The following is a 23,358-nucleotide window of genomic DNA, read 5'->3' on the forward strand; positions in this document are numbered from 1 at the left end:
ACAAAAGAATGTTTTTGTATAATTTTACTTATTTCACTTCAGTTATTCTTTGTTTTCTGTCCAGAGATAATGAAATGGACAAGGAGACTGTCATGTGGTACATTTCTTCAGTGCCGAAGACCGAGCTGTTGTGGTGGATGCCACTGAGAAGCTGCTCTTTGGTTTCACCACTGGCTCCTAAAGACAGCTCAGAAAGGGCCATAGACACACTGAAGGGAGAGAAGAAGATTTTCTTTGACTGGTAGTTGGGCATTTCTACAAGCCTCTTGTACAGGTGAAAAGCAAAATCATTGTTCATTTATATCAATAATGGGTGTTTATCGCAGATGGAATGTTGAAGTCACAAATATATAATAGTATATTATATATAAGGCCCTGAGGCAAATTAACAGAAAGAGTTTTGCAATGTTTTATTTACAGATATGCAGCAAACGCTCCAGACAGTTTAACATATTGACAAAGAAATTTTTTTATTAATTGATTCATCCTGTTTTCCACATTGTTTTTCTAACAGTTTAGTTTTACATATTTATTGAACATTTTCCTGTAGAATTTTGTAATTTGGTAATAATTCTGTGATTCATCTTGTGAACAGAGAAATATGTATTTTTGTGTATACTCAAAATTTGTTGCTTTTTTTATTTAGTTATCACTACTATATTCTACTGACCCGCTATAGGTGACCTGCATGACCTGTATTATTATGAAAGCAGAGTAAAACCTGAGTGCATGTCAACAAATGAGTGATAAAGAAGAGATTTTGATCCACTTACTGTTGACATGCACACAGATCACTGCGTAGGCAGTGTAAACAGGTAGACAGCCATTGACCTTCACTGTCAGCAAAATCCGTTTAGTGAAACAAAGTGACACATATGTGAAAATAACAATAAAACAGAGATTATTCAGGAGGGCCCTTTAGAATCACAGGGATTTTTGTACTATTTTACTTATTTCACTAATTATGAGGTCTGTTTTTATTCAGAGCTGGGTAATACAGTCAAGTCAACAGATGCAGATTATAGTTTCTGCACCGACTGTGTGGTGTATGAAAATAATGTAAGACAAAGGTGGTATTGCCACATTTTTGTTTTATTATTATTGTTATCATTATTATTACTTTTATCAGTTAAGCACTAACAGTTACCACATGGCAGAGAAGTATACATTCACCAGAGGAAACAGAAATAGTGGGTCGCTACGATCAGGGTTGAATACATCTTGAAGAAGAACTGAGTATCTCTGTCCTACATTAACACATAACACACTGTAGAGCCAACAAAATAATGGCACAACAGTTTAAATCAGTGTTTAAATCACAGCCACCTGCTGGCTAATGTTGTCATGACATCTTGAATGTCACATTACTGTTTTTCTGCCGGATTGACAACTTTTCCAAAGAAGAGGATGTTGTCATTTTTTTGGTCAGTGATAAAGATCATGAATGGACGGTCAAAATTCAAAGTATGCAGTGGGCTGTAGGACAGTGGTCTGAATTCAACTGTTGTCACCGCTGCTGCGGTGGTTCCTTTCTCGTCGATATCCAGAGTAGCCTTATGCAAAACCTGCAAGTGAATCAAAGTGAGTCCTCTTAAAAATGGGTGTTTTTTTTAAATAGTACATTAAATATCTTCCGTTAATTTCAAATAATTTAGAAAGTAATCTAGAAATATTACCTTTTGAAATGAATGTCCTTTCCTCTGAAATTCCTGTGAAGTTGGCTTTATTTGTAAACATATCAGCCATTCCCATTCCTTTTAAAATATCTTTCAGGGAATACGATGTTTTCAGAGAGAGCTTGGGAACATAGATGTCAGTTTTTCTGAAAGACAAAAGAAACATTGACTGCTCCATATGGAGATATTGAACTTACAAATATTTGAACATCTAAAAGAATTTATGAATCAGTCAGGATAACCTTAATTTTGATAAACATTAATAATTATGGCAACCGACCTTTTACTGACAGCTGTCCTCCACTTTTCAATGTGCTGTCTAGAGATGGCCTTCTCCAGATCTTTGATGGTCTGACCTCTGTGGTTATCTGGTACAGCCAGAAACATGGAGAAAGAGTCGTTGTAGTCTAGACAGAGGACTTTAGAAGTGAGGTTGGTATCATAATAAACTTTGAGGGATTCGTACTGGTGCATCATTTCTACTGGAACTGTGGTCTCGGCATCCACATGAAATCTACCCTGACGAGTCCTGCTTGGGTTAAATGGCATGTCCCATTTTCCTTTGGAAGAAGGGGTGACATTTTTAAAGGGATCTGAGACAATGGCATTATCAGAATTACAAACGTTTTTGACTATTGTGTGCATTTACCTTTAAAATATATGTAAGTGAGAAGAAACATCAAAGTGTCAGATTCCAGATCATCAACAGCTTGGTCTATTTTTCCATGTGTTTTTTCCTTCACATACGTGTTAATTTTATCCAGTGTTTCTTTGACGCTGAAATCCACAGTGAAGCCGTCAGAGTGGTAAAACTCCTTCATGTTCTTCAAGAACTCAGAATGGGGCTTAAATTGGTCGCTTATGTATAGAGCACTGCCAACATCGATGTCCACCCCTGTCCTCTGGTCGATGTCTTCCAGGAGACTGTGGAACATCTCGTGCATTTCTTCAGTGCTGAAGACCGAGCCGTTATGGCCAATGCCACTTAAAAGCTGTTCTTTAGTTTCACCACCAGCTCCTAAAGACAGCTCAGAAAGGGCCATGGACACACTGAGAGGAGAGAAGAAGATATTCTTGGACTGATAATTGGGCATTTCTACAAGCTTTTTGTATAGGTGAAAAGCGAAGTCATTGTTCATCTTTATCAATGATGGGAGTTTAGTGCTGATGGGAGGTTGTAGTAAAGTCTCTTGATTTCCATGAACTACTGCAAAAGCACAGATCCACAAATATATGATGTTCCTTTCCATGGTCTCGTTTGAAGGCCCTGAAGAAATTTAACAGAAACAGTTTTACAGCATTTTATTGATAGAAATGCAGCAAATGCTCATGACAGTTTAACATATTAACCAAGAAAAGTTGTTCCAAATTCGTTTATCCTATTTTGTTCTTTTTAACAGATCAACTTTAGATTTGATCAAACAATACCCTATAGAGGTAAAAATTTTTATTTTTTGTTAATAATTCCAATTCATCTTGTGAACACAGAAATTTCCCACCTTTCCGGACTGCTGCTGTTTCTCTTTCCCCAAACTGGACTGAATTATAAACCCCACATCCTTAAGTTTGATCATAAAACAACCTTTAGTCTGTTTACTTTTTATTTTACTCTGCGGAGAAAACTAATAATTAACTCCTAAAAATGGACTCAAATCAATGCAGTCAGTGCACGTTTGCGCCACACTCATGACAGTTGATATGTACTTGATATACCTGCCATCATTTTCAAATTCATCCCTTTTTCATTATGTAGTATATTTTAGTAATCTTTTCATTGAAAAATGTTATACTTTGTCAGCAAATATGTATTTTGAGTAGTCAGCTGTTAATGAAGTGATGTTTTCATTTAATCTTCATAACCCCCCTATAGATGACCTGCATGACCTGTATTATTATTATGAAAGAAGAGTAAAACTTGGGTGCATGTAAACAAATGAGTGATAAAGAAGAGATATTGATCCACTTACTGTTGAAATACACACAAATCACTGCGTAGGCTGGGTAAACAGGAATAGATAGTAAGCCATTGACCTTCAGTGTCAGCAAAATCCTTGTATGGAAAAGGCTTACAACTATCATACATAACTTTCATACATCGCACAGTTAGTGTAGAAAGTAATATCTGCGTCTGCTGACTGTATTACCCAGCTCTGGATAGAAACAGAATTCATATATATATATATATATATATATATATAACAAATTTAGCCAGACTACAGAAGTTAGCAGTTTATCAAAAATATTTTTTATTAGTATTTCATTTGCATATCCATGCAGGGAATGAAAAAAGACCAGTGAGCAAATGTTTTAGATAGCTATCTTCAAACAACAAATCATCCCACTTTTACAAACATAATTACAAATTAAGCCCAGCTGAGATTATTCAGGAAAGCCCTTTAGAATCAGGGATTTTTGTACTATTTCACTTATTTCATTAATTATGAATTCTGTTTCTATCCAGAGCTGGGTAACACAGTCAACAGACGCAGATATTAGTTTCTACACTAACTGTGCGATGTATGAAAGTAATGCAAGACAAAGGTTGTATTTGCAGATTTTTGTTTTGTCCTAGAGAGCCACAGTCCTGCAGTTCAACAGTTCAACAGAGTTCTGCTCCAACCCTAAACAAACGTACCTGAACAAGCTAATCAATGTCTTCAGGATTACTAAGGCTATAGCGGGGCTGTACGCGTGCTTTTCTTTTTAACTTTCTAACTTAAAAAATTTAGGAGCACAGTCAAAATTTCAGGAACCTCCTTCTAAACAATAATCAAAAATCTGATAAAAAATGACCCATTACGAGGTGATATTTGACTTCTTAAAGTGATTTACAGGGGAATTTTGTTTTTACATAATGGCATTTTTGCAACTTTATTAAAAGTATGCCATCTCTTATGTTGTGCTTTTTAAAATTTCTAATTAAAACAACAGAATAAGAACGAAATGAAATGAAATCAGTATTAAAATTAATTTGTACTACAGAGGTGACACGGAAGAACACAAAAGTGGCTTGTATGTGTATTTTCATATGTTTAATGAGGCTCAGAGGTGGCATGAGTGCAATTAGTAAAGAGATTAATGTTTTAAATATAAAATGTTGAATATAGAAATATTAAATGATAAATAAATTATTAAATAACTGAAAAGATACTTTAAAAATGAATCTAAAACTGCCAGGTGGCGGCAATCACTGATTTAATTACTGAATCATTCATTCATTTGATTTGTTTGGACGGTTGATTCATTCGATAATAAAGCAAGTGAGTCTTTATTAAAGGTAAATTGAATCATTGACTCACTAGATTTGTTTAAAAACACACTTTCATTCGTAAACGAAACACCACTGTTTTGGAATAGAGATGTGAAGTGGCTCATTTGTTACTTGTTTCGAACTATTTTTGATGATGAAATAAAGCAAAATCATCAGGCAATCGTGTTATAGTCAGACAGTGCAAGTCACTTAATATTAAATTCTTGTTTAACTGTTGTATTAAATCAATATGTCATTTATAAAATCCCTTAAAATTATTAAAAGCTGTCACTCATCTTAGTTCATCGCGATCTCACAAAGTTCCAATATAATCAAGGAAGCTCTCTACACTGCACAGTGAATCTCTTATTTACACTCTCTCTACACTGGGTTTGTGAGATATTTGTCTGTGATACATTACTCAATGTTGCAAAAACCCTTAGAAACCTTTGAAGCTCCCCTCAGCACAAACACAAATATGCTGATCAGGTCAGTCGCACTGGTGCTCTTTCGCAAATGTGAATTGGTGCAAACTGCTGTCCCACAACTGAAAAACACATTTAAAAAGCATTTAAGTATTCAAATCTTAGATGTTTACTAAGATCCTTCTATTATCTGTTGAAACCCACAATAATATTTAAACTATTAGTAAGCTTAATATAGTTAAAATCATAATTTATTGGGTACTTCCAATTGGGAGGTGGCTGTCTAGTACCCTAACCCCTAAATGTCAACTTATGAAAATATTTTTTTTTTTAAAATCTGTTGTTGTCTTTTGTATCTTTTTGATTCTTTTAAAAAGTAAAGTTCAAACAAAAAAATCATTTTGTATTTTCTTTGTAAATTAGGAACGTTTATAGAAAAAAAGTGTCCCGCATTTCCATGTCACTACTGAAACAGTATGTTTTAGTCTATTGGCTGAGACTGATTTTAACTACACCCCTAAATGTATGATCTGGAAATATTCCTGTGTCCCTCTCTCTCATAGCTACATGGTGAGTAGATAGGACCCATCATTTTGAGGTAAATGTGTTCAAAAGTCTGAAAAATCTGTAACTTTAAGGAACTTCACTACTGAACACCTTTTTTTTCTGCAATTAAGCACACCTTTTTGGGAGTTATTCCATAACATTTAGTTTTTATATGTGTACAACTGTTCAGAACTGTGTTAGCTAACCATGTGCTGATTAGCATCTTTGAGCTAGGTTCAAAAGTATCTAAAATTATCACATCCAAAACGGTCCCTATCGAAACATTTGGTCGAAACAGTTTCAGTAGTGACATTTTTTTTGGGGTGTTATGCGATCAAATTATGATGTGGTTGCTACCAAAGCATCCCTGTCACTACCTAAACATGAAATGTTTTGTAAAAATAAATTATACAGAATTATCAACTAAGATATTATGATAGTGTTTGGTTTAATGTATATTCAGACAAATTAATCTATAACTTTAAAATCAGTGTGATCAACTTTTTGCCTTTTACAAAGAAAACTTGGATTCGCAATACAACAAATCTCATAAATTGCACTTAAAATATAGTTTTAATAATGTTATTGATTTAGCTCTGAAAAAAATAGCCATATATGTGTGTGTGTGTGTGTATGTGTAGTATATTATATATTCTGTAGTGACAAATTTGGGGAGAGGAAAATTTCTGAAAATACAATATGAGAATTAACTGCACAATTACTACAAATGTGTACCTTGGATATTATACAATTTGCATACATACAATTTTTTTGGAAAAAAGACATTTTTTTCCAAGACGTTTCCAACTCTGACTTTGGACCAATTCTGTAGAATGGCACATATATATACAGATGCATCTCAATAAATTAGAATGTTATGGAAAAGTTCATTTATTTCAGTAATTCAACTCAAATTGTGAAACTCGTGTATTAAATAAATTCTTTGCACACAGACTGAAGTAGTTTAAGTCTTTGGTTGTTTTAATTGTGATGATTTTTGGCTCACTTTTAACAAAAACCCACCAATTCACTATCTCAACAAACAAGAATATGGTGACATGCTAATCAGCTCAAAACACCTGCAAAGGTTTCCTGAGCTTTCAAAATGGTCTCTCAGTTTGGTTCACTAGTCTACACAATCATGGGGAAGACTGCTGATCTGATTGTCCAGAAGACAATCATTGACACCCTTCACAAGGAGGGTAAGCCATAAACATTCATTGCCAAAGAAACTGGCTGTTCACAGAGTGCTGTATCCAAGCACGTTAACAGATAGTTGAGTGGAAGGAAAAAGTGTGGAAGAAAAAGATGCACAACCAACCAAGAGAACCGCAGCCTTGAGAGGCTTGTCAAGCAAAATTGATTGAAGAATTTGGGTGAACTTCACAAGGAATGGACTGAGGCTGGGGTCAAGGCATCAAGAGCCACCACACAAAGACGTGTCAAGGAATTTGGCTACAGTTGTCGTATTCCTCTCGTTAAGCCACTCCTGAACCACAGACAACGTCAGAGGCACCAAAAGTTGGTTAAATGACCATGGTGTTGGTGTGTTTGACTGGCCAGCAAATTCACCAGACCTGAACCCCATAGAGAATCTATGGGGTATTGTCAAGAGGAAAATGAGAAACAAGAGACCAAAAATGCAGATGAGCTGAAGGCCACTGTCAAAGAAACCTGGGCTTCCATACCACCTCAGTAGTGCCACAGACTGATCACCTCCATGCCATGCTGAATGGAGGCGGTAATTAAAGCAAAAGGAGCCCCTACCAAGTATTGAGTACATATACAGTAAATGAACATACTTTCCAGAAGGCCAACAGTTCACTAAAAACGTTTTTTATTGGTCTTATGAAGTATTCTAATTTGTTGAGATTATCATTTATCGTTGAGATTGTCATTATTATCATTACAATTAAAAGAACCAAAGACTTAAACTACTTCAGTCTGAGTGCATTGAATTTATTTAATACACAAGTTCCACAATTTGAGTTGAATTACTGAAATAAATGAACTTTTCCACAACATTCTAACTTATTGAGATGCACCTGTATTGTTATTACCAGTGTCTACTGGTCTTGTCTCTTAAGTGTTGTTCCACACTCTGGCTTAGAAGACACTTCCACTGTTCTTCCACTGCCAGTAAAACCAACTTTATTTTATAACAAGCATTTTCCACACATTTATAACTCACAGATAGTGAATTGTAGTTTTCATTATAATAAGAGCAGTGTATAACGTGGTGTATGAGCGATAGCGGAAGTTAGCAGGAAAGATACGAAATAACAGTTGTGGCCAGATGCTTTTTTCTTATTTCACTGAAATCTTTTGAAGACCTCTTTCCAATTATTACATTTAATATAGACGTAGTATAAGCAGACATTCACTATTAAAGAAGACCTAGCAACCATCTTCATACAGTACGTAACACCAACAGTTATCCTATACAAATTCTAAAGGCGTTGGCAAAATGATGGCATGATGATAGTTGTTAAATTATGGCCATCTGCTGGATGAATCTTGAATGTCACATCATTACATCGCTGCCGGGTTGACAACTTTTCCTAAAAAGAGGATATGGTCATTTTTTTGGTCAACAATGAAGATCATGAATGGACGGTCAAAACGGAATGTCATTGGTAAGAAAGCAAGTCTGATTTCAATTGTGGTTACTGCTGCTGCGGTGGTTCCTTTCTCATCTACATCCAGGGTGGCTTTATGCAAAACCTAAAAGAGAAATAGCAATTTATATGATCTTTTATGAATTTTTGCTTTTTGAATTCCTGGTCACTTTTTAAAAATCATTAAGAAACTGATTTGTGTTTTTACCTTTGAAACATAGAAATTTGCTTCTGAAATTCCTGAGAAGTCAGCTTTATTTGTAAACATGTCTGTTATTCCCATTCCATTCAAAATATCGTTTAGGGTATATTCTGTTTTCAGAGACAGCTTGGGTACATAGACGTCAAGTTTTCTGAAGGACACACAAAAAAACAAACAAACAAACAAAAAACATTAATTTGTATAATTAATTAATATAATGATAGGTTGACAGTGTGCAGAAAAGAGGTGATCATGATTCATGGTCCATGAATAGACGTTAAACCTAAAGAGATATGAGATATTGGACATTAAAACATTTAATGACTAAATGAAAAGACTTTGATATATAGTATCCTTTTTTGCATTACCTTTTCTGGACAGCTGTCTTCCACTTTTCAATGTGCTGTCTAGAGATGGCCTTCTCCAGATCTTTGATGGTCTGATCTTTGTTTTTATCTGGTACAGCCAGAAACATGGAGAAAGAGTCGTTGTAGTCTAGACAGAGGACTTTAGTAGAGAGTTCAGCGTCATAATAAACTTTAAGGAGTTCATTTTGGTGCATCATTTGTACTGGAACCGTAGTCTCATGGTCCACATGAAATGTAGCCTCATGGGTTTTGTTTGGGTTAAATGGCATGTCCCATTGTCCTTAAGAAAATAAAGAAATGGTTATAGACAGACAGTACAGATAAAGTGCTGGAGTTTGTGATTAAAGTATGCGTACATGCTTACCTTTAAAATATATGTAAGTGAGAAGTAACATGATAGTACTGGGATCTAGAGAATCTACAGCTCGATCTATTTTACCATGTGTTTTTTCCTTTACATACGTGTTAATTTTTTCTAATGTTTCCGCAGCACGGAAATCCACAGTGAAGCCGTCAGAGTGGTAAAACTCCTTCATGTTCTCCAGGAACTTAGGATGAGGCTTGGATTTGTCGCTTGCATATAGAGCACTGCCGACATCGATGTCCACCCCTGTCCTTTGGTCGATTTCTTCCAGGAGACTGTGGAACATCTCGTGCATTTCTTCAGTGCTGAAGACAGAGCCGTTATGGCCAATGCCACTGAGAAGCTGCTCTTTGGTTTTACCTCCGGCTCCTAAAGACAGCTCAGAAAGGGCCATGGACACACTGAAGGGAGAGAAGAAGATATTCCTCGACTGATAATCGGGCATTTCTACAAGCCTCTTGTACAGGTGAAAAGCAAAATCATTGTTCATTTTTATCAATGATGGGAGTTTAGCGCTGATGGGAGGTTGGGGTGAAGTCTCTTGATTCCCATAAACTACTGCAAAAGCACAGATCCACAAATATATGATGTTCCTTTCCATGTTTCCTTTTCAAGTTGAGCCAGCAGATGAATTTAGGCCCTGAGGAAATGTAGCAGAGTTTTACAACATTATGGTAACACAGAGATGCATCAAAATACCTAAACTTCAACAAATCAGCGTTAAACTAAACAAATGATTTTTTAAAAGATCAACTTTGCATTTAAGTTCTATCTTATATAATCGTGAACACAAATTCCCCACCTGTCCAGGCAGCTGCCGTGTCTTTCCCCAAGCTGGACTGAATTATAAAGCCCACAGTATGTCCTGAAGTTCGATTAGAGACCAACCTTTACTCTGTTTACTCTTTGTTTTGTAGAAAATGCTCCAATTATTAACTACAAAAAGTAAACAGTACAGTGACCATAAGCTCTCCAACTCATTATATTTTCTGCATGCACTGGACCTGATGATAGAAGTACTATTGAAGCAAATGCAAATATTTTTCATTTATAGTAAACAGTGATGCCAAGTTCTTACAGAAATGAACGTTTTACAAAACAAGACAATAATCTTCCATTCTTCTAAGACGGCTCTTATATATGTATCTTATATAGGTCCTTTGTTCTCATAACCCCTGTACAGTTTTTTTTGTGCAAGAACCAGAGTACAGAGTGCATGTCCAAAAAATCATAAAGATAAGTCCATATTGATCTTCTGATTGTTGAAATGCTCAGTTATCACTTTGTTGACTAGAAAAAACTACAACTTAATGTGATTGCCATCCTATCTTCAGCCACAGGAAAATCTTTTTATTGAAAATATGTAATAGTTACATGACAGAATAGCAACATAACAAATTTAGCCACCAAACAGACAGCCTTACAATAAAAATTCTCAAATATCCACAGTTTATGATTTTTTTTGTGATTTTGACATTTTTTAATGTACATTGTAAAATTATTTCACACTCAGGATCAAATAAAAATTTGTAATTTCCGCAGCACTTTACAATACAGTTCTGTAACATTAATGAATGCATTCAGTATCATTATTTTACTGCATTTATTAATAAAAATACATATATTTGTCATTAGTACATTATTAGGTCACAATGCATTATGAACTAATAATATTGAAATGTTAAAATGTATATGTAAAAAATAATATTAACTAGGATTAATAAATGCAGCATTGTTCATGGTAACTATTGCATTAACTAATGTATAAAACAATACAGTAAAGTGTTATGGGACTATCTATATTTATACTATAATGTGTGTAGAATTTTCAGTAAAATATAACATTTTGCCAACATTTTGGAAAGAAAATACAACAAAAGCTCGAACATTTGAAACCACATACAAATACCACTGAAAAAAATACAATAAGGGGGAAAAAATCTAGTGCAATTAAAGACATATATTTACAAGCCAAAGAACTGATAAATTCATCTGGGCATGTAAATGTTTTATAGACACAAACATAATAGCCTATAGACAGTAATAACAGATCACTGCTTTGAGTCACAGAGACTCAGAAGATTGGTTAGACTCTTTTCCCTTTTCTACTCCTCCTCTTTTTCAACATTATGATTTTTAGGCACCTGGAGATAAAAATGTAATGTAGAACAGGTCAAAAGGTATTTGAATCTAATATATTTTGCATGCATTTCTCTTTCACATTTTATTTATGTTCCTGTAACAATTCATGTATGTACCTTTGGTGTCTCTGTGTTTTTGTCACTCCTTCGACCTTCCAGTCTTCCTCTGTGTGGAGGTCTGTCATATAAAAAATACGCAAATTTCAGTTTTTGTAACTTCTCCAAAATGTTCTCTTATCATTATACGTATCTGTACCTAGAAATAATTTCTTAAAGGGATAGTTCACCCAAAAATGAAAATTCTGTCACTCTCATGTCATTCCAAATCCATAAGGCCTTCATTCATCTTTGGAACACAAATAAGGATATTTTTAATAAAATAGACAGCAATGCAACTGAAATGTTTCCTGGCCCAGAAACGTAGTAAGGATATCGGTAAAACAGTCCATCAGTGGTTTAACTGAAATTTTACGAAGCTACGAGAATACTTTTGCACAAATGAAAACAAAAATAACAACTTTATTCAGCAATTCTTTTCCAAATCATGCATTCCATTATTATTGAGAGTACCTCTGCACGTAAACAACGTATGCGTGTTGTGGTACTCTCGATAATCGTGGAATGCGTGATTTGGAGGAGAACACATACAAAAATAATGATTTTATTCAACAATTCTTCTACAAATCATGGACTGTTTTACCGATGTCCTTACTTTGTTTCTGGGTCTGGGAATATTTCAGTTGCGTTGCTGTCTATGCAGGGTAAGAGAGCTCCCGGATTTATCAAAAATATCTTAATTTGTGTTCTGAAGATGAACGAAGGTATTACAGGTTTGGAACGACATGATGGTGAGTAATAACAGAATTTTCATTTTTGGGTGAACTATGCCTTTAAAAAATATAAGCATACCCCGAAGTGGTTGTGGAATGGGGCTTAAGGCTGTCATTGAGGTACGTGTTTGCTTCTACTGCTCTGCACCTTTGGTTCCTGCTCTTCGCCTGCTGCTCGGCATTTGTGTTCTTTGTGTAACTGTAGGCTGAGGACGGCCACTGGTCCAAACTTGAGGGTCCTTTCTGCCACCCCTGAGCCATCTCCTGCAGGAGCTCCTTATCTGGGTCGGCTGCAGCAAGATACAGAGGTATGACTTATTACATACTGATTATAATCACATGTATTTTGTAAATAAGACATGAGATTGTGTTTATCTATTTTGGTGGCTCACCTTGATGTCTCACCCTTCTCTGCCTCTCAGGAGATCTCCTCTCAGGGGCCTCTTTGGCGGTGTGGTGTGGTTTCCGTGGAGACAATCCGTCGAATGAATAAGCTGTCTGAGGGCGGAGGTCACACTTGTCCTGTACAGTACGACAAGATTGAAGAGTTTCAACTAAAACGGTGGGCTCCATTTCTGCTGTACTTTCACAAAAGTGCTTAAACATACTAGCAGAAACAAATCATGGTTTATGAGATTAGATGTAAACACAATGGAAATTTTGCAAATTACACATTTTTATAATATACTTTTTTTTTTTTAACACTAAATGAGCTATGATTACAATAAAACATAAAAAAACGGGACCGTTTTCATACAGCGTTTTGTACAATGTAAACACAGATGTAATATGGATTGTAATGGATACCCCTTTTGTGGAAAAGATGTATTTTATTTTATTTATGAAAATATTTAAGCTGATATTCACAATTAGAATGTTGGAATGTACACACTGTTGGGGAGTAACTAGTTACATGTAACATAATTATATTAATTTGATTACAAAATAAATGTAACTGTAAATACTAAGAAAATTTGTAGTTAAATTAGTTAATTTAATTAGAAAATGTCAACAATTACAAAGGGGTGTTACATCTAAATATTTCCACACACATACAGATTTGATTGATTTCTTTCCAAAATTGCATTGACTTGGTTAAATATGAGACACCAATGTTTCAGGAGTTTAGGACAGAATAGGACACATGCTTACTTGATAACTCTTTTTTTCCTACTTGGGTTTGTGTATATGCTTTATTCTTTGTGAATATGCTTTAGTTTATAAAATTTGATTTCAAAAACAGTATAATGGCTATTAAACTATTTCTTGTTATGATTTTAAATCTGCATTTAACCTCAGAACGATCTCGAAGTAAAAAGAGGTACTAAAGGCTAATATTGTGGTGGCTGTGCTTTAAAATTAAATTATTGTAATCTTAATTCAAGTGATGAAGGACTTTGAAAGGCTGACATTAATCAGTGTTGAGTACTACTGTAAGGTTAACTCTGCCTACCTTAAATGTTTCAAAATGATTAACAGTTTAGAAAAATTGACAATATTTACAATCAAATTGACAATTGACAATATTTAATCAGAAAGTAATCAAATGTAATCAGTTACATTACTTTAATAGTGTAACTATTTCAATTACATTATTAATCACATTTTAAATAGGGTAACTAAATAAATAAAAATACCTAAAAGGTAACCTTCCCAACACTGAATATGCAGTACCTGACTTGAATTAGTATAAAACATCTCAGAATTTGTATTTGTGGTCAATAATATTACGATTTTGGCTAAATATTAAACAGTTGCAGATTCTTTAAACAAAACAAAGAAACAAAAAACAGTTTCCTGTCATTTCAAAAGGATTTAGTGCCATTTTTTTACAGATTGTTACCCACTTATTAATATGTTCTATATTTCTTAATTTCATTTCTTGTGAACATTTTTGTTTAAATGATGCCATTATTTGAAAGTCTTCTTCAAATATCCCGCCTTTGTATATTTTAGTTTTTTTCTTAGTATTTATTACAAAGAATAACAATTACATAATTTCTTATTATCTCTTTATATGTTTTATTTTATGTTGTTGTTCAGCTTCTTTGATTCTACAGTCAAACCAAAATTTATTTGGACACCTTCAACATTTCTCACATTATCAGGGTTAATTCGCCATAATTTAGAAAATGGTAATAAAATATAAGAAGAACTCAAGAGTTAAACTGTGTCAGAACAAATTGATCTTGATAAAGTCAGATAACTTTGACATAAAGATATGTAATGGATTACAATCAACTAAAAATTCAGACAATTGTTAGTATGGCAATATTTACACAACTATCAACACTTTAACCAATTACCAAGCAATGCTTAATTTTGTTAAGTCTGTGGTGTAAAAGGACACATTAGCAATTAAAGAAAAAAACAGTTAAGTAAAACATGGTCAGTCAAAGTGTCTGAATAATTTTTGGTTCCACATTTTTATCAGTTTTCTTGGTAGACCACTGTATGAAGAAATTTTAGGTATAAAATGTTACAGTTCATTTTATTTTGCTATTATCACTTACATAAATGAACTATAGTTTACTATTCCTGCACCCACTAGTAAAAAAAAAAAATATCAAAAATCCTATCTGGTGTCTGAATAATTTTTGGTTTGACTGTATGTCATGTAAAACTTTATTTGTAAGAAAAACACAACAAGAAGTTGTAATACCTGATGGTGAAAGAGTACATCCTCTTCTAAAGCAACACCACAAAACTCACAAGGAATGAGCACATCGCCCTCAACGGGGCTGGAGGAGGAACTGTAGGAGAGTGGTGAAACGGAGAGGGGCAGGGTGGGCGGACTGGGTGTGCGGGGAGAAATGACATGACTCGCCCCTTGAGTGATGATTTCTTCATATTGAAGAGAAGGAGCTTGTTTACTGAAGGAAGCAATAGCAGAAGCTGGGCTGCAGCCGGTCTAGAACACAAAAACCGAATATTTACTTTATGCTGGCCACTACAGGCAAAAATCTAAAACAACCGACTCGGATAGCACACCCCTCCTCTATGGCCTCAGAAATAGGAGAAGAATCTGATCAGGGTTCGGCCTGTGGGAGAAGCTAGAGGGCTGAAATTCGAGGAGGTTCCCATGGAAACTGAACACCACATTGTGAAACAATAGAGACCTGACAAGAAGGAATGGAGTGGGAGATTCAACATCAGTGATGGCATTACAATAGACTTCCGTGAAAAACATGGTTTATGTTGTACTCTGTTAACGTAGACATGTAATGGCACTCGAAAGAGATGACTCTAGAGGCTTTTAGTACCACTGTGATTGATGCAACTTCACACTTGCCAGCTCTATCAAGACACAAGAGGCCTGGCTTAAATATCAAGCCAAGAGGGAGTGTAACGTGATGGGATGATTGGGGTCTCATCACTTACCTGGTGTAGGATAAGGTCTTCCTCTGGAAAGAGCTCTTCACAGAACTCACAAGGCAGCATGATGTTTGAGGAGGGGCTGTGGGCCGCGGTCAGGTTGGTTTTAGGAGAGGTCGCAGTGCAGTTGTTGTTAGTGTTGGAGGAGAGCTGGGAGGTGAGATTGCTGTGGGCTGGTGTCCTTCCTAGGCGACGGTCCCACACATCAGTCCACACGCCCTCCTGACGGGGGTCCTCCAAGTCACCTTCACTCTGCAGGCTGAGGGCCAGCATGTAGTCCAGACTGGAGGACTCATAGTCTGGCAGTTGTCCCAGAGACCACAGCAGGCTGTTGTTGTTGTTCCCCAGCTCCGTTTCCTGATCCAGCACTGAGGAAATGAGCAGAGTGGAAGGTTGTTTTTTTTCTCAAACATCCTGTTAAATCCTGATGAAAACTCCCAGCATATTCAACATGTTTAAAACCCATTATGTTTACTGCAAGGACAAACTGATGTTACAACTGTTGACTTGTACAATAAGCCAAATAATTAAATATTATAGCCAATATTTAAAGAGATAGTTCACCCAAAAATGAAAATTCTGTCATTAATTAATCACCCTCATGTCGTTCCAAACCCGTAGGTCCTTCATTTATCTTCAGAACACAAATTAAGAATTTTTTTGATGAAACATTAGAGCTTTCTGACCCTGCATAAACAGCAACGCAACTACCACATTCAAGGCCCAGAAAGGTAGTAAGGATTAGGGCTGCCTCCAACTAAAAATTTTTCTGGTCAACTATTAGTCGTTCATTTTAAGCAGTAGTCGTCTGTCAGTCTCACGTTTATTAATAAACCATATAAATCATAATAATGAGCCTTTAATTGCATACATAGCCTAATAAGTGTTTAAGCGCACAAAAAAAAGCTTGCCACAGCACACCAGCAGATATAATTGTGCTTGCTTTGTTTTTGGCTTAAAAGATGAGGTCGGCGACGCTTGGCAAGTATACACAAAGTGACACGCTCAAGTTCACAGAGACGTAGAAAACGCATCTTGTTTGCTTTCATTATTTTACAAAAGCACAACGTTTCGTTGTTATTCTGAATGCACACAAATAAATGTTGAGTCTTTAAAAATTCAAAAGATGTATTACTTTTATCTGTATGACCAGTATTTTAAGTGCAAGTGACCACACCAGTCCGCACAGAGACTTCAACAGCGCACCTTTTTCTAGGTTAACATAAGATTGAGCTGCCATGTAAATTTACTGCTACATACATCTTTCAGAAAAGCCATATTTGAGGTAGATGAATGATAGATGAGCATTTGGATGTCCTGCCCGATGTATTGTATTACCACACAGACAAGCCGCTAACGATCTGTCCATCATAGACTGCGTGACTTTGCCACTTCGTGTGGGATTTTTTTTTCTGGGACTAAGCGACTAATAAATTTTGGTCGACCAAGTCTCTTCTCGACGACTAACGGTTAGTCAGCTATTAGGGGGCAGCCCTAGTAAGGATATTGTTAAAACAGTCCATGTGACATTAGTGGTTCAACCGTAATTTTTTTGAAGCTACAAAATACTTTTTGTGCACAAAGAAAACAAAAATAACGACTTTAAGGCATCTTCTCTGTTGAAATATTCAGTCATGTTTATGAAGACGTCAAAAATGCCAGCTTCTGCGTCAGCAGCACTCTACACACATGCGTTGTGGTACTCTCATGAATGTGTGTCGAAGACTGACACTGAACAGAAGAAACTGTTGAATAAAGTCGTTTTTTTTTGTTTACTTTGCACACAGAAAGTGTTCTCGAAGCTTCATAAAATTAAGATTGAACCACTGATGTCACATGGACTATTTTAACAATGTCCTTACTACCTTTCTGGGCCTTGAACATGTCAGTTGCATTGCTGTCTATGCAAGGTTAGAAAGCTCTCAGATTTCATCAAAAATATCTTAATTTGTGTTCAGATGATGAACCAAGGTCTTACAGGTTTGGAACGTCATGAAGGTAAGCAATTAATAACAACGTTCACTTTTGGGTGAACTATCCCTTTAAATTCTACACAATTTTTTTTTTTATATTACATTTCACATTTATGTTTTATCCAAAGTAAGTGGACAAATGGATTTTGTCAAAATTATGTAAAAAAATAAATAAATAAATAAACAAAAAAATTAAAACCAATCTTTTTAAATGCTACCAGTAAATTTAGGCATAAAACACAACGTAGAGTATTAAAAATTAATATTAATTTTGAGATTTGTTAAATATCACATTTAACAGTGTTATTAAATTACCAGTAGTTATTAAAGGTTAACCTGAAGTGTTAGATGACAATAAAAAGTAATCTAAAGGCATCTGTACACGACAGCTTTGTGTCTGCTCAATATTGTGTGAAGATGCAATGCAGCATAAAAACTGGATGAAATGATTGCTGCTCTGACCCACCTCAGCACCTAGTATAATCCTAATAATATAGTTTTAATTGGTGTGTAAATGTATTTATGCCACCTCTGAGCAGCATATGTGGCCCTGGACCACACAACCAGTCATAAGTAGAATGAGTATATCTGTAGCAGTAGCCAACAATACATTGTATGGGTCAAAATTATCGATTTTTCTTTTTTGCCAAAATTGTTAATATATTAAGTAAAAATCATGTGCAATCATTTCAGATTGTAGATATATCAAAACTTAATTTTTGATTAGTAATATGCATTGCTAAGAACTTCATTTAGACAACTTTTAAGGTGATTTTCTGAATATTTAGATTTTTTTAGCACCCTCAGATTCCACATTTTCAAATAGTTGCATCTCAGCCAAATATTGTCCTATCGTAACAAACCATACATCAATGGAAAGCTTATTTATTTATCTTAATCAATGTTGATTTTAAAAAAAATTACCCTTATGACTGGATTTGTGGTCCAGGGTCACATATTATGAATATTTTGTGAATAAAGACTAAAACAGACAGGCGGATACATACAATAAGCAAAATCATTGTTCCTCGTATCCGTGTTTCTCCTGGTTCCTCCCCTCACTGTTCCTCTGGTGCTGTTGTGTAGTCTGTCCTCCAAGGGTCGTGGTGGGCCCCTACGGTCTGCTGCCCCCGCACTGTTATTATTGTGTATGAGGTTATGGATTGAATGTGCCTCAAACCATGCTCCGGGAGACTGACCCCCTGCCCTACTGCTGTGCCTCTCCTGAGGTGGAGTCAGACTTCCGCACAGGGCCGGATGGATGTGTTGTTCTCTTAGCATAACGTTACACTTGCAGACGGGGCAGGGCTCGGTGCGGGTCCCGCAGTAATCCTCATGCTCTTTAGCTTGAAAGGAGGCCACCTCCAGATCACAGAACTGACATGGGACCAGTCGATGACTGCACTCTGATCTCTGAGAAGGGCAAGAAGTTGTCAAATCTACAGAACTCATTGATGAAAACAGCAATATGCATGCATAACTGTTTATACTGTACCTGGTGGACCTCCATGAACCTTTTCTCTATCTTTAATCCACATTTGCACTGTTCCTGTAAAAAGAGTTTTAGATTTTATAAACAACTTATTCTGCAGTATACATGACATGGATGCTATATTTTAATTAATACTGTTTATAACAATGCTGCTTTAGTACATCCTACAGTCTTTAAAGTGAGCACAAAACAAAAATGTTTTGTCTGTTCTTCTCTATTTTTATGTATATCTGAGTGAAAAGTCTTCTATAATGAGAAAAAAAAGTAAGGCTGGATTTGTTTTTGTCTGGAATTATTTGGATTACTGTTGTTTGCGAATTGCTGTGATCTCATATAAATGACAGGTTGTGGAGAAGATTTTCTTAATTCATGTCTACAGCACACTGACTAAGGTCTTTAGGGATATTATCGAATATACATTTGAGGTCAAAAGTTTACATACACCTTGCAGAATCTGCAAAATGTTAATTATTTTGCCAAAATAAGAGGGAAATACATGTTATTTTTTGTTTAGTACTGATATCAATATAATATTTCACATAAAAGATGTTTACATATAGTCCACGTGAGAAAATAATAGTTGAAATTTACCTGTTCAAAAGTTTACATACACTTGATTCTTAATACTGTTTTTACCTGAATGATCCACAGCTGTGTTTTTTTTTTTTTTTTTTTTTTTTTTTTTTAGTTTAGTGATAGTTGTTTATGAGTCCTCTGTTGTTTATAGTTGTTTATGAGTCCTCTGTGTGTTAAACCGCAAGCTGTTCTTCAGAAAAGTCTTTCAGGTCCCTTTCCAACAATGACTGTATGATGCATTAAGATCCAGGGGTGAAAACTTTTGAACAGAATTAGGTTGTGTACATTTTTCTTATTTTCCATAAATATAACTTTTTTTTTTTATTTAGTACTGCTCTCCAGAAGCTAAAGAAGATACTTGCATGTTTCCCAGAAGACCTCAAATTCAAAAAGTTTATACCCCCCGCCCTGGCTCTTGCTGCATTGTTTTTCCTTCTGGAGCATCAGTGAGTGTTTGAACCTTTTGTAATAGTTGAATATGAGTCCCTCAGTTGTCTGCAGTTTGAAAAGATGGATCTCAAAATAATACAGTCATTGTTGGAAAGGGTTCAAATACACAGGAATGCTGGTAAACCAAAGAATTTTTGGGACCTCACAGAATTTTCTGAAGAACCACAAGCAGTTTAACTGTTCAGAACAAACAAGGGACTCAACAACTTTTTTTTTTTTTTTGTTCACTAAACAAAAAACAGATGTGGATCATTCAGGTAACAACTCAGTATTAAGAATCAACAGTATGTAAACTTTTGAACAGGGTCATTTTTAGAAATTCAACTATTTTTTTCTCTTGTGGACTATATGTAAATGTCTTTTATGTGAAATACCTTATTCAGGCCAGTACCTAATAAAAAATAACATGCATTTTGTATGATCCCTTTTACTTTGGTAAAATCTTGCAGATTCTGCAAGGCGCATGTAAACCGTACAATAAATTAATCACACATCATGTGGATAGTACCTCTGCATGGTCCATCTCTTTGTGCAGCACAAGCTCTGCATGAGGAAAAGGCTCCTGGCACACCTCGCAAAGAGCAATATTCCGTCGACAGTGGATCTCATGTGTTGTAAAGTTGGCTTCTGGAATGTCATGCTTGCTAGAGACAGAGAGCATATCACGATCACTCAGTTGGTTCCATAAACACTACAACTGCCATTGTGCCCTTGACTAAGACGATTAACTGATGGTTAGTCCTGGGAAACTGTCACTGTAAAAAGTGTAACACAAACTGCTTTGGATAAAAACGCATCAGCCAAATACTAAGTAGTCATGATAATCGAAAAGGGCGGGCACTGACTGCAGAACAGCCAGAAGGATTGATGGGAGGGACTGGTAACATGCCTTATTAAGTAAAAGCAAAAGGTTGGCTAATAAACCAAAACTATAAAACAGCATTCCTTATCCAAAGAAATAGTTCACCCAAAAATGAAAACCATGTACACGCCCTCAAGATTAGATAAATGTTAGGCAAAATGACAGAATAAGTCACCATTCACTTTCATCTGATTTGTAAATTATGAAATGAAAGTGAATGGTCACTGAAACTGTCATTCTGACTGACATCCCCTTTTGAGCTGTACAGGGGAAAAAATCATGTGGGTAAGTGAATGACGACATGATTTAAACTTATTTATATGTATATATGTATTTATTTTTACTTACCAATTACTGCAAAACTGGGTGTTTTCCTCGGCCATAGTCTGTGTGAAAAAGAGAAAACTCAATAAGCGCGTACCTGACTCCATTAGTGTTTCTGGTTTAAACTAGATAAAATGTCTTTAATAAAATATAGATGGCAAAATGGGAAACAAAGATTGTAATTCGCTCTCCACCGACTTTCAAAATGAGCTCATTCCGTGAGAACATTGAACAATTATAACACCATTTTTTTTTACTGTATGACTTATCTTTCTGTTTTCCCTTAAAAAGGTAACTGCTAAAATTAGACATAAGGTACTAACATTACACACGTACCTTATTATTGCCGAAGCTTGTAAGCGACCACCTGAAGCTGCTGTTTCGCTAGAGAAGTAAACTGTTCGCTAGTAATGTTACTTTTCGCCCTTGTTCTTTATCCAAGAGCGAGTAAGCATTAAAGAAATTATTCAGTGGTATGAAGTCAAACAACGACGTTTTGTCCACACATCAGAATAGGCACAATGGTATTTTAAACAGCTGCTTTGAGGTCTGATTAGTTTAATCTAAATGCTTGGGCTGCCATCTCGAAGAGTGTCCACTGCTGATCAGCTATAACGCTCACTACAGTAATAGGTCATGAGATTAGCGTCATTAGACTCTGTAAAATTACACAGAAACAAGTAATGAACTACTACTGGCCTGAGGTAGATCTGTGCCAACTACCGCAATTATCGGTTTAGCTTTCGTTTCGTGACACAGTATCAACAAGAGGCGGTATCCGTGAAAACGGCAACACTGACAGATGGTGACGGAGATATTATTAATATTTTCAAAATAAAAGACGAAGATGAAATAACGATTAATCAATAGCTTCCCTGCAAAATGATGCATATATGTTTGACGTTTTATTTTGTCGATTTTATTTTATTTTTTTTTGTTTTCCTAAAAATAATAATAATAAACAGAAGGAAAAAATATGTATTATAGGTTTTATTGGGTTATTTTATTAAATCAGAAAGAATATATTTACATTTTAGGCAGTCGTGTTGAAGACAAACTAAATCATTAACTAAATAAATTAACTAAATTATTTTTTATTTTAAAAAACGAACAACAATGGTAGTATTAATGATAAATATTACTGTAAGTATTATAGTGCTGTGATTAATCGATTAAACGTTTTTGTTTACATAATATATGTGTGTACTGTGTATATTTATCATAAATACACACACATACAGTATATATTTCGAACAATTTTACATGTATTTATATTATATATAAATTTAATATGTACATAGCATATTTTTCTTAAATATTTACATGCATGTGTATATTTATGCATACATAAAAATATTATGTATACAAAAACTTTTATTTAGGATGCGATTAATCGTTTGACAGCACTAATTATCATTCATATATTTTAAATATGCATTCTATTATATGTGATTGTGTTATTTTTATGGTTCAACAAAAGAAAGATCAATATATAATGCCAAAAGAAACTATTTTATGACTCTCATCACTTAATTAGAAAGCTGCTAAAACAACCATATTGATGGAGAAAATAATGCTTTTGATGTAAGACATGAAGTTGAAGTTTGAAGTTGACATTTTTATGTGTAATTAGTTATTTATTTATTTTAAATATGTATGTTAAGTTTGTATTTTTTTTGTATTTCTGTTTATATACCTTTTTATTTATTATTTAGGTATTTACTATTATTTAGGTGTTATGTATTCTGGTTGTGTATATATTTTATTGCTTTGCATCTACCTGAGTCACATATTCTTCGTTTAAACTATATTTACATTGTATGTATCCCCTGTGAATGTTATGTTAAAAAAAAAAAAGCCAGGGGACTTTTATTTTGTAATTTCAA

The 23,358-nt window shown here is 34.9% G+C and overlaps 3 protein-coding genes across 4 annotated transcripts; all 3 read right to left on the bottom strand.

Annotated features, from left to right (window-relative positions):
• Positions 1-1,071: 1,071 nt before the first annotated feature.
• LOC127165372 (corticosteroid-binding globulin-like) lies at positions 1,072-3,263 on the bottom strand. Its single transcript, XM_051109952.1, has 5 exons — positions 3,176-3,263; positions 2,326-2,943; positions 1,957-2,236; positions 1,679-1,822; positions 1,072-1,566 (listed from the first exon to the last, which is right to left on the bottom strand). The coding sequence occupies exons 2-5, from the start codon at positions 2,924-2,926 to the stop codon at positions 1,365-1,367; spliced, it is 1,227 nt and encodes a 408-aa protein (XP_050965909.1). The 5' UTR covers positions 2,927-2,943; positions 3,176-3,263; the 3' UTR covers positions 1,072-1,364.
• A 4,768-nt stretch (positions 3,264-8,031) lies between these two features.
• LOC127165373 (serine protease inhibitor 2.1-like) lies at positions 8,032-10,361 on the bottom strand. Its single transcript, XM_051109953.1, has 5 exons — positions 10,252-10,361; positions 9,450-10,089; positions 9,086-9,365; positions 8,724-8,868; positions 8,032-8,621 (listed from the first exon to the last, which is right to left on the bottom strand). Exons 2-5 carry the CDS (start codon positions 10,048-10,050, stop codon positions 8,430-8,432), a joined length of 1,218 nt encoding a protein of 405 aa, XP_050965910.1. The 5' UTR covers positions 10,051-10,089; positions 10,252-10,361; the 3' UTR covers positions 8,032-8,429.
• A 412-nt stretch (positions 10,362-10,773) lies between these two features.
• Positions 10,774-22,266, bottom strand: trafd1 (TRAF-type zinc finger domain containing 1). Of its 2 annotated transcripts, none has more exons than XM_051109951.1 (11): positions 21,809-22,266; positions 21,497-21,534; positions 20,795-20,930; positions 19,264-19,317; positions 18,776-19,181; positions 15,802-16,163; positions 15,083-15,331; positions 12,813-12,942; positions 12,569-12,710; positions 11,708-11,768; positions 10,774-11,593 (listed from the first exon to the last, which is right to left on the bottom strand). In XM_051109951.1, exons 2-11 carry the CDS (start codon positions 21,529-21,531, stop codon positions 11,555-11,557), a joined length of 1,614 nt encoding a protein of 537 aa, XP_050965908.1. In that variant the 5' UTR covers positions 21,532-21,534; positions 21,809-22,266; the 3' UTR covers positions 10,774-11,554. The 2 variants fall into 2 exon arrangements, with proteins under 2 accessions (XP_050965908.1, XP_050965907.1); XM_051109950.1 differs by having other exon boundaries at positions 12,500-12,710.
• Positions 22,267-23,358: the final 1,092 nt, after the last annotated feature.

Source organism: Labeo rohita, chromosome 5 (assembly GCF_022985175.1).
Source record: "Labeo rohita strain BAU-BD-2019 chromosome 5, IGBB_LRoh.1.0, whole genome shotgun sequence".
In the NCBI taxonomy this organism is placed as follows: domain Eukaryota; kingdom Metazoa; phylum Chordata; class Actinopteri; order Cypriniformes; family Cyprinidae; genus Labeo; species Labeo rohita.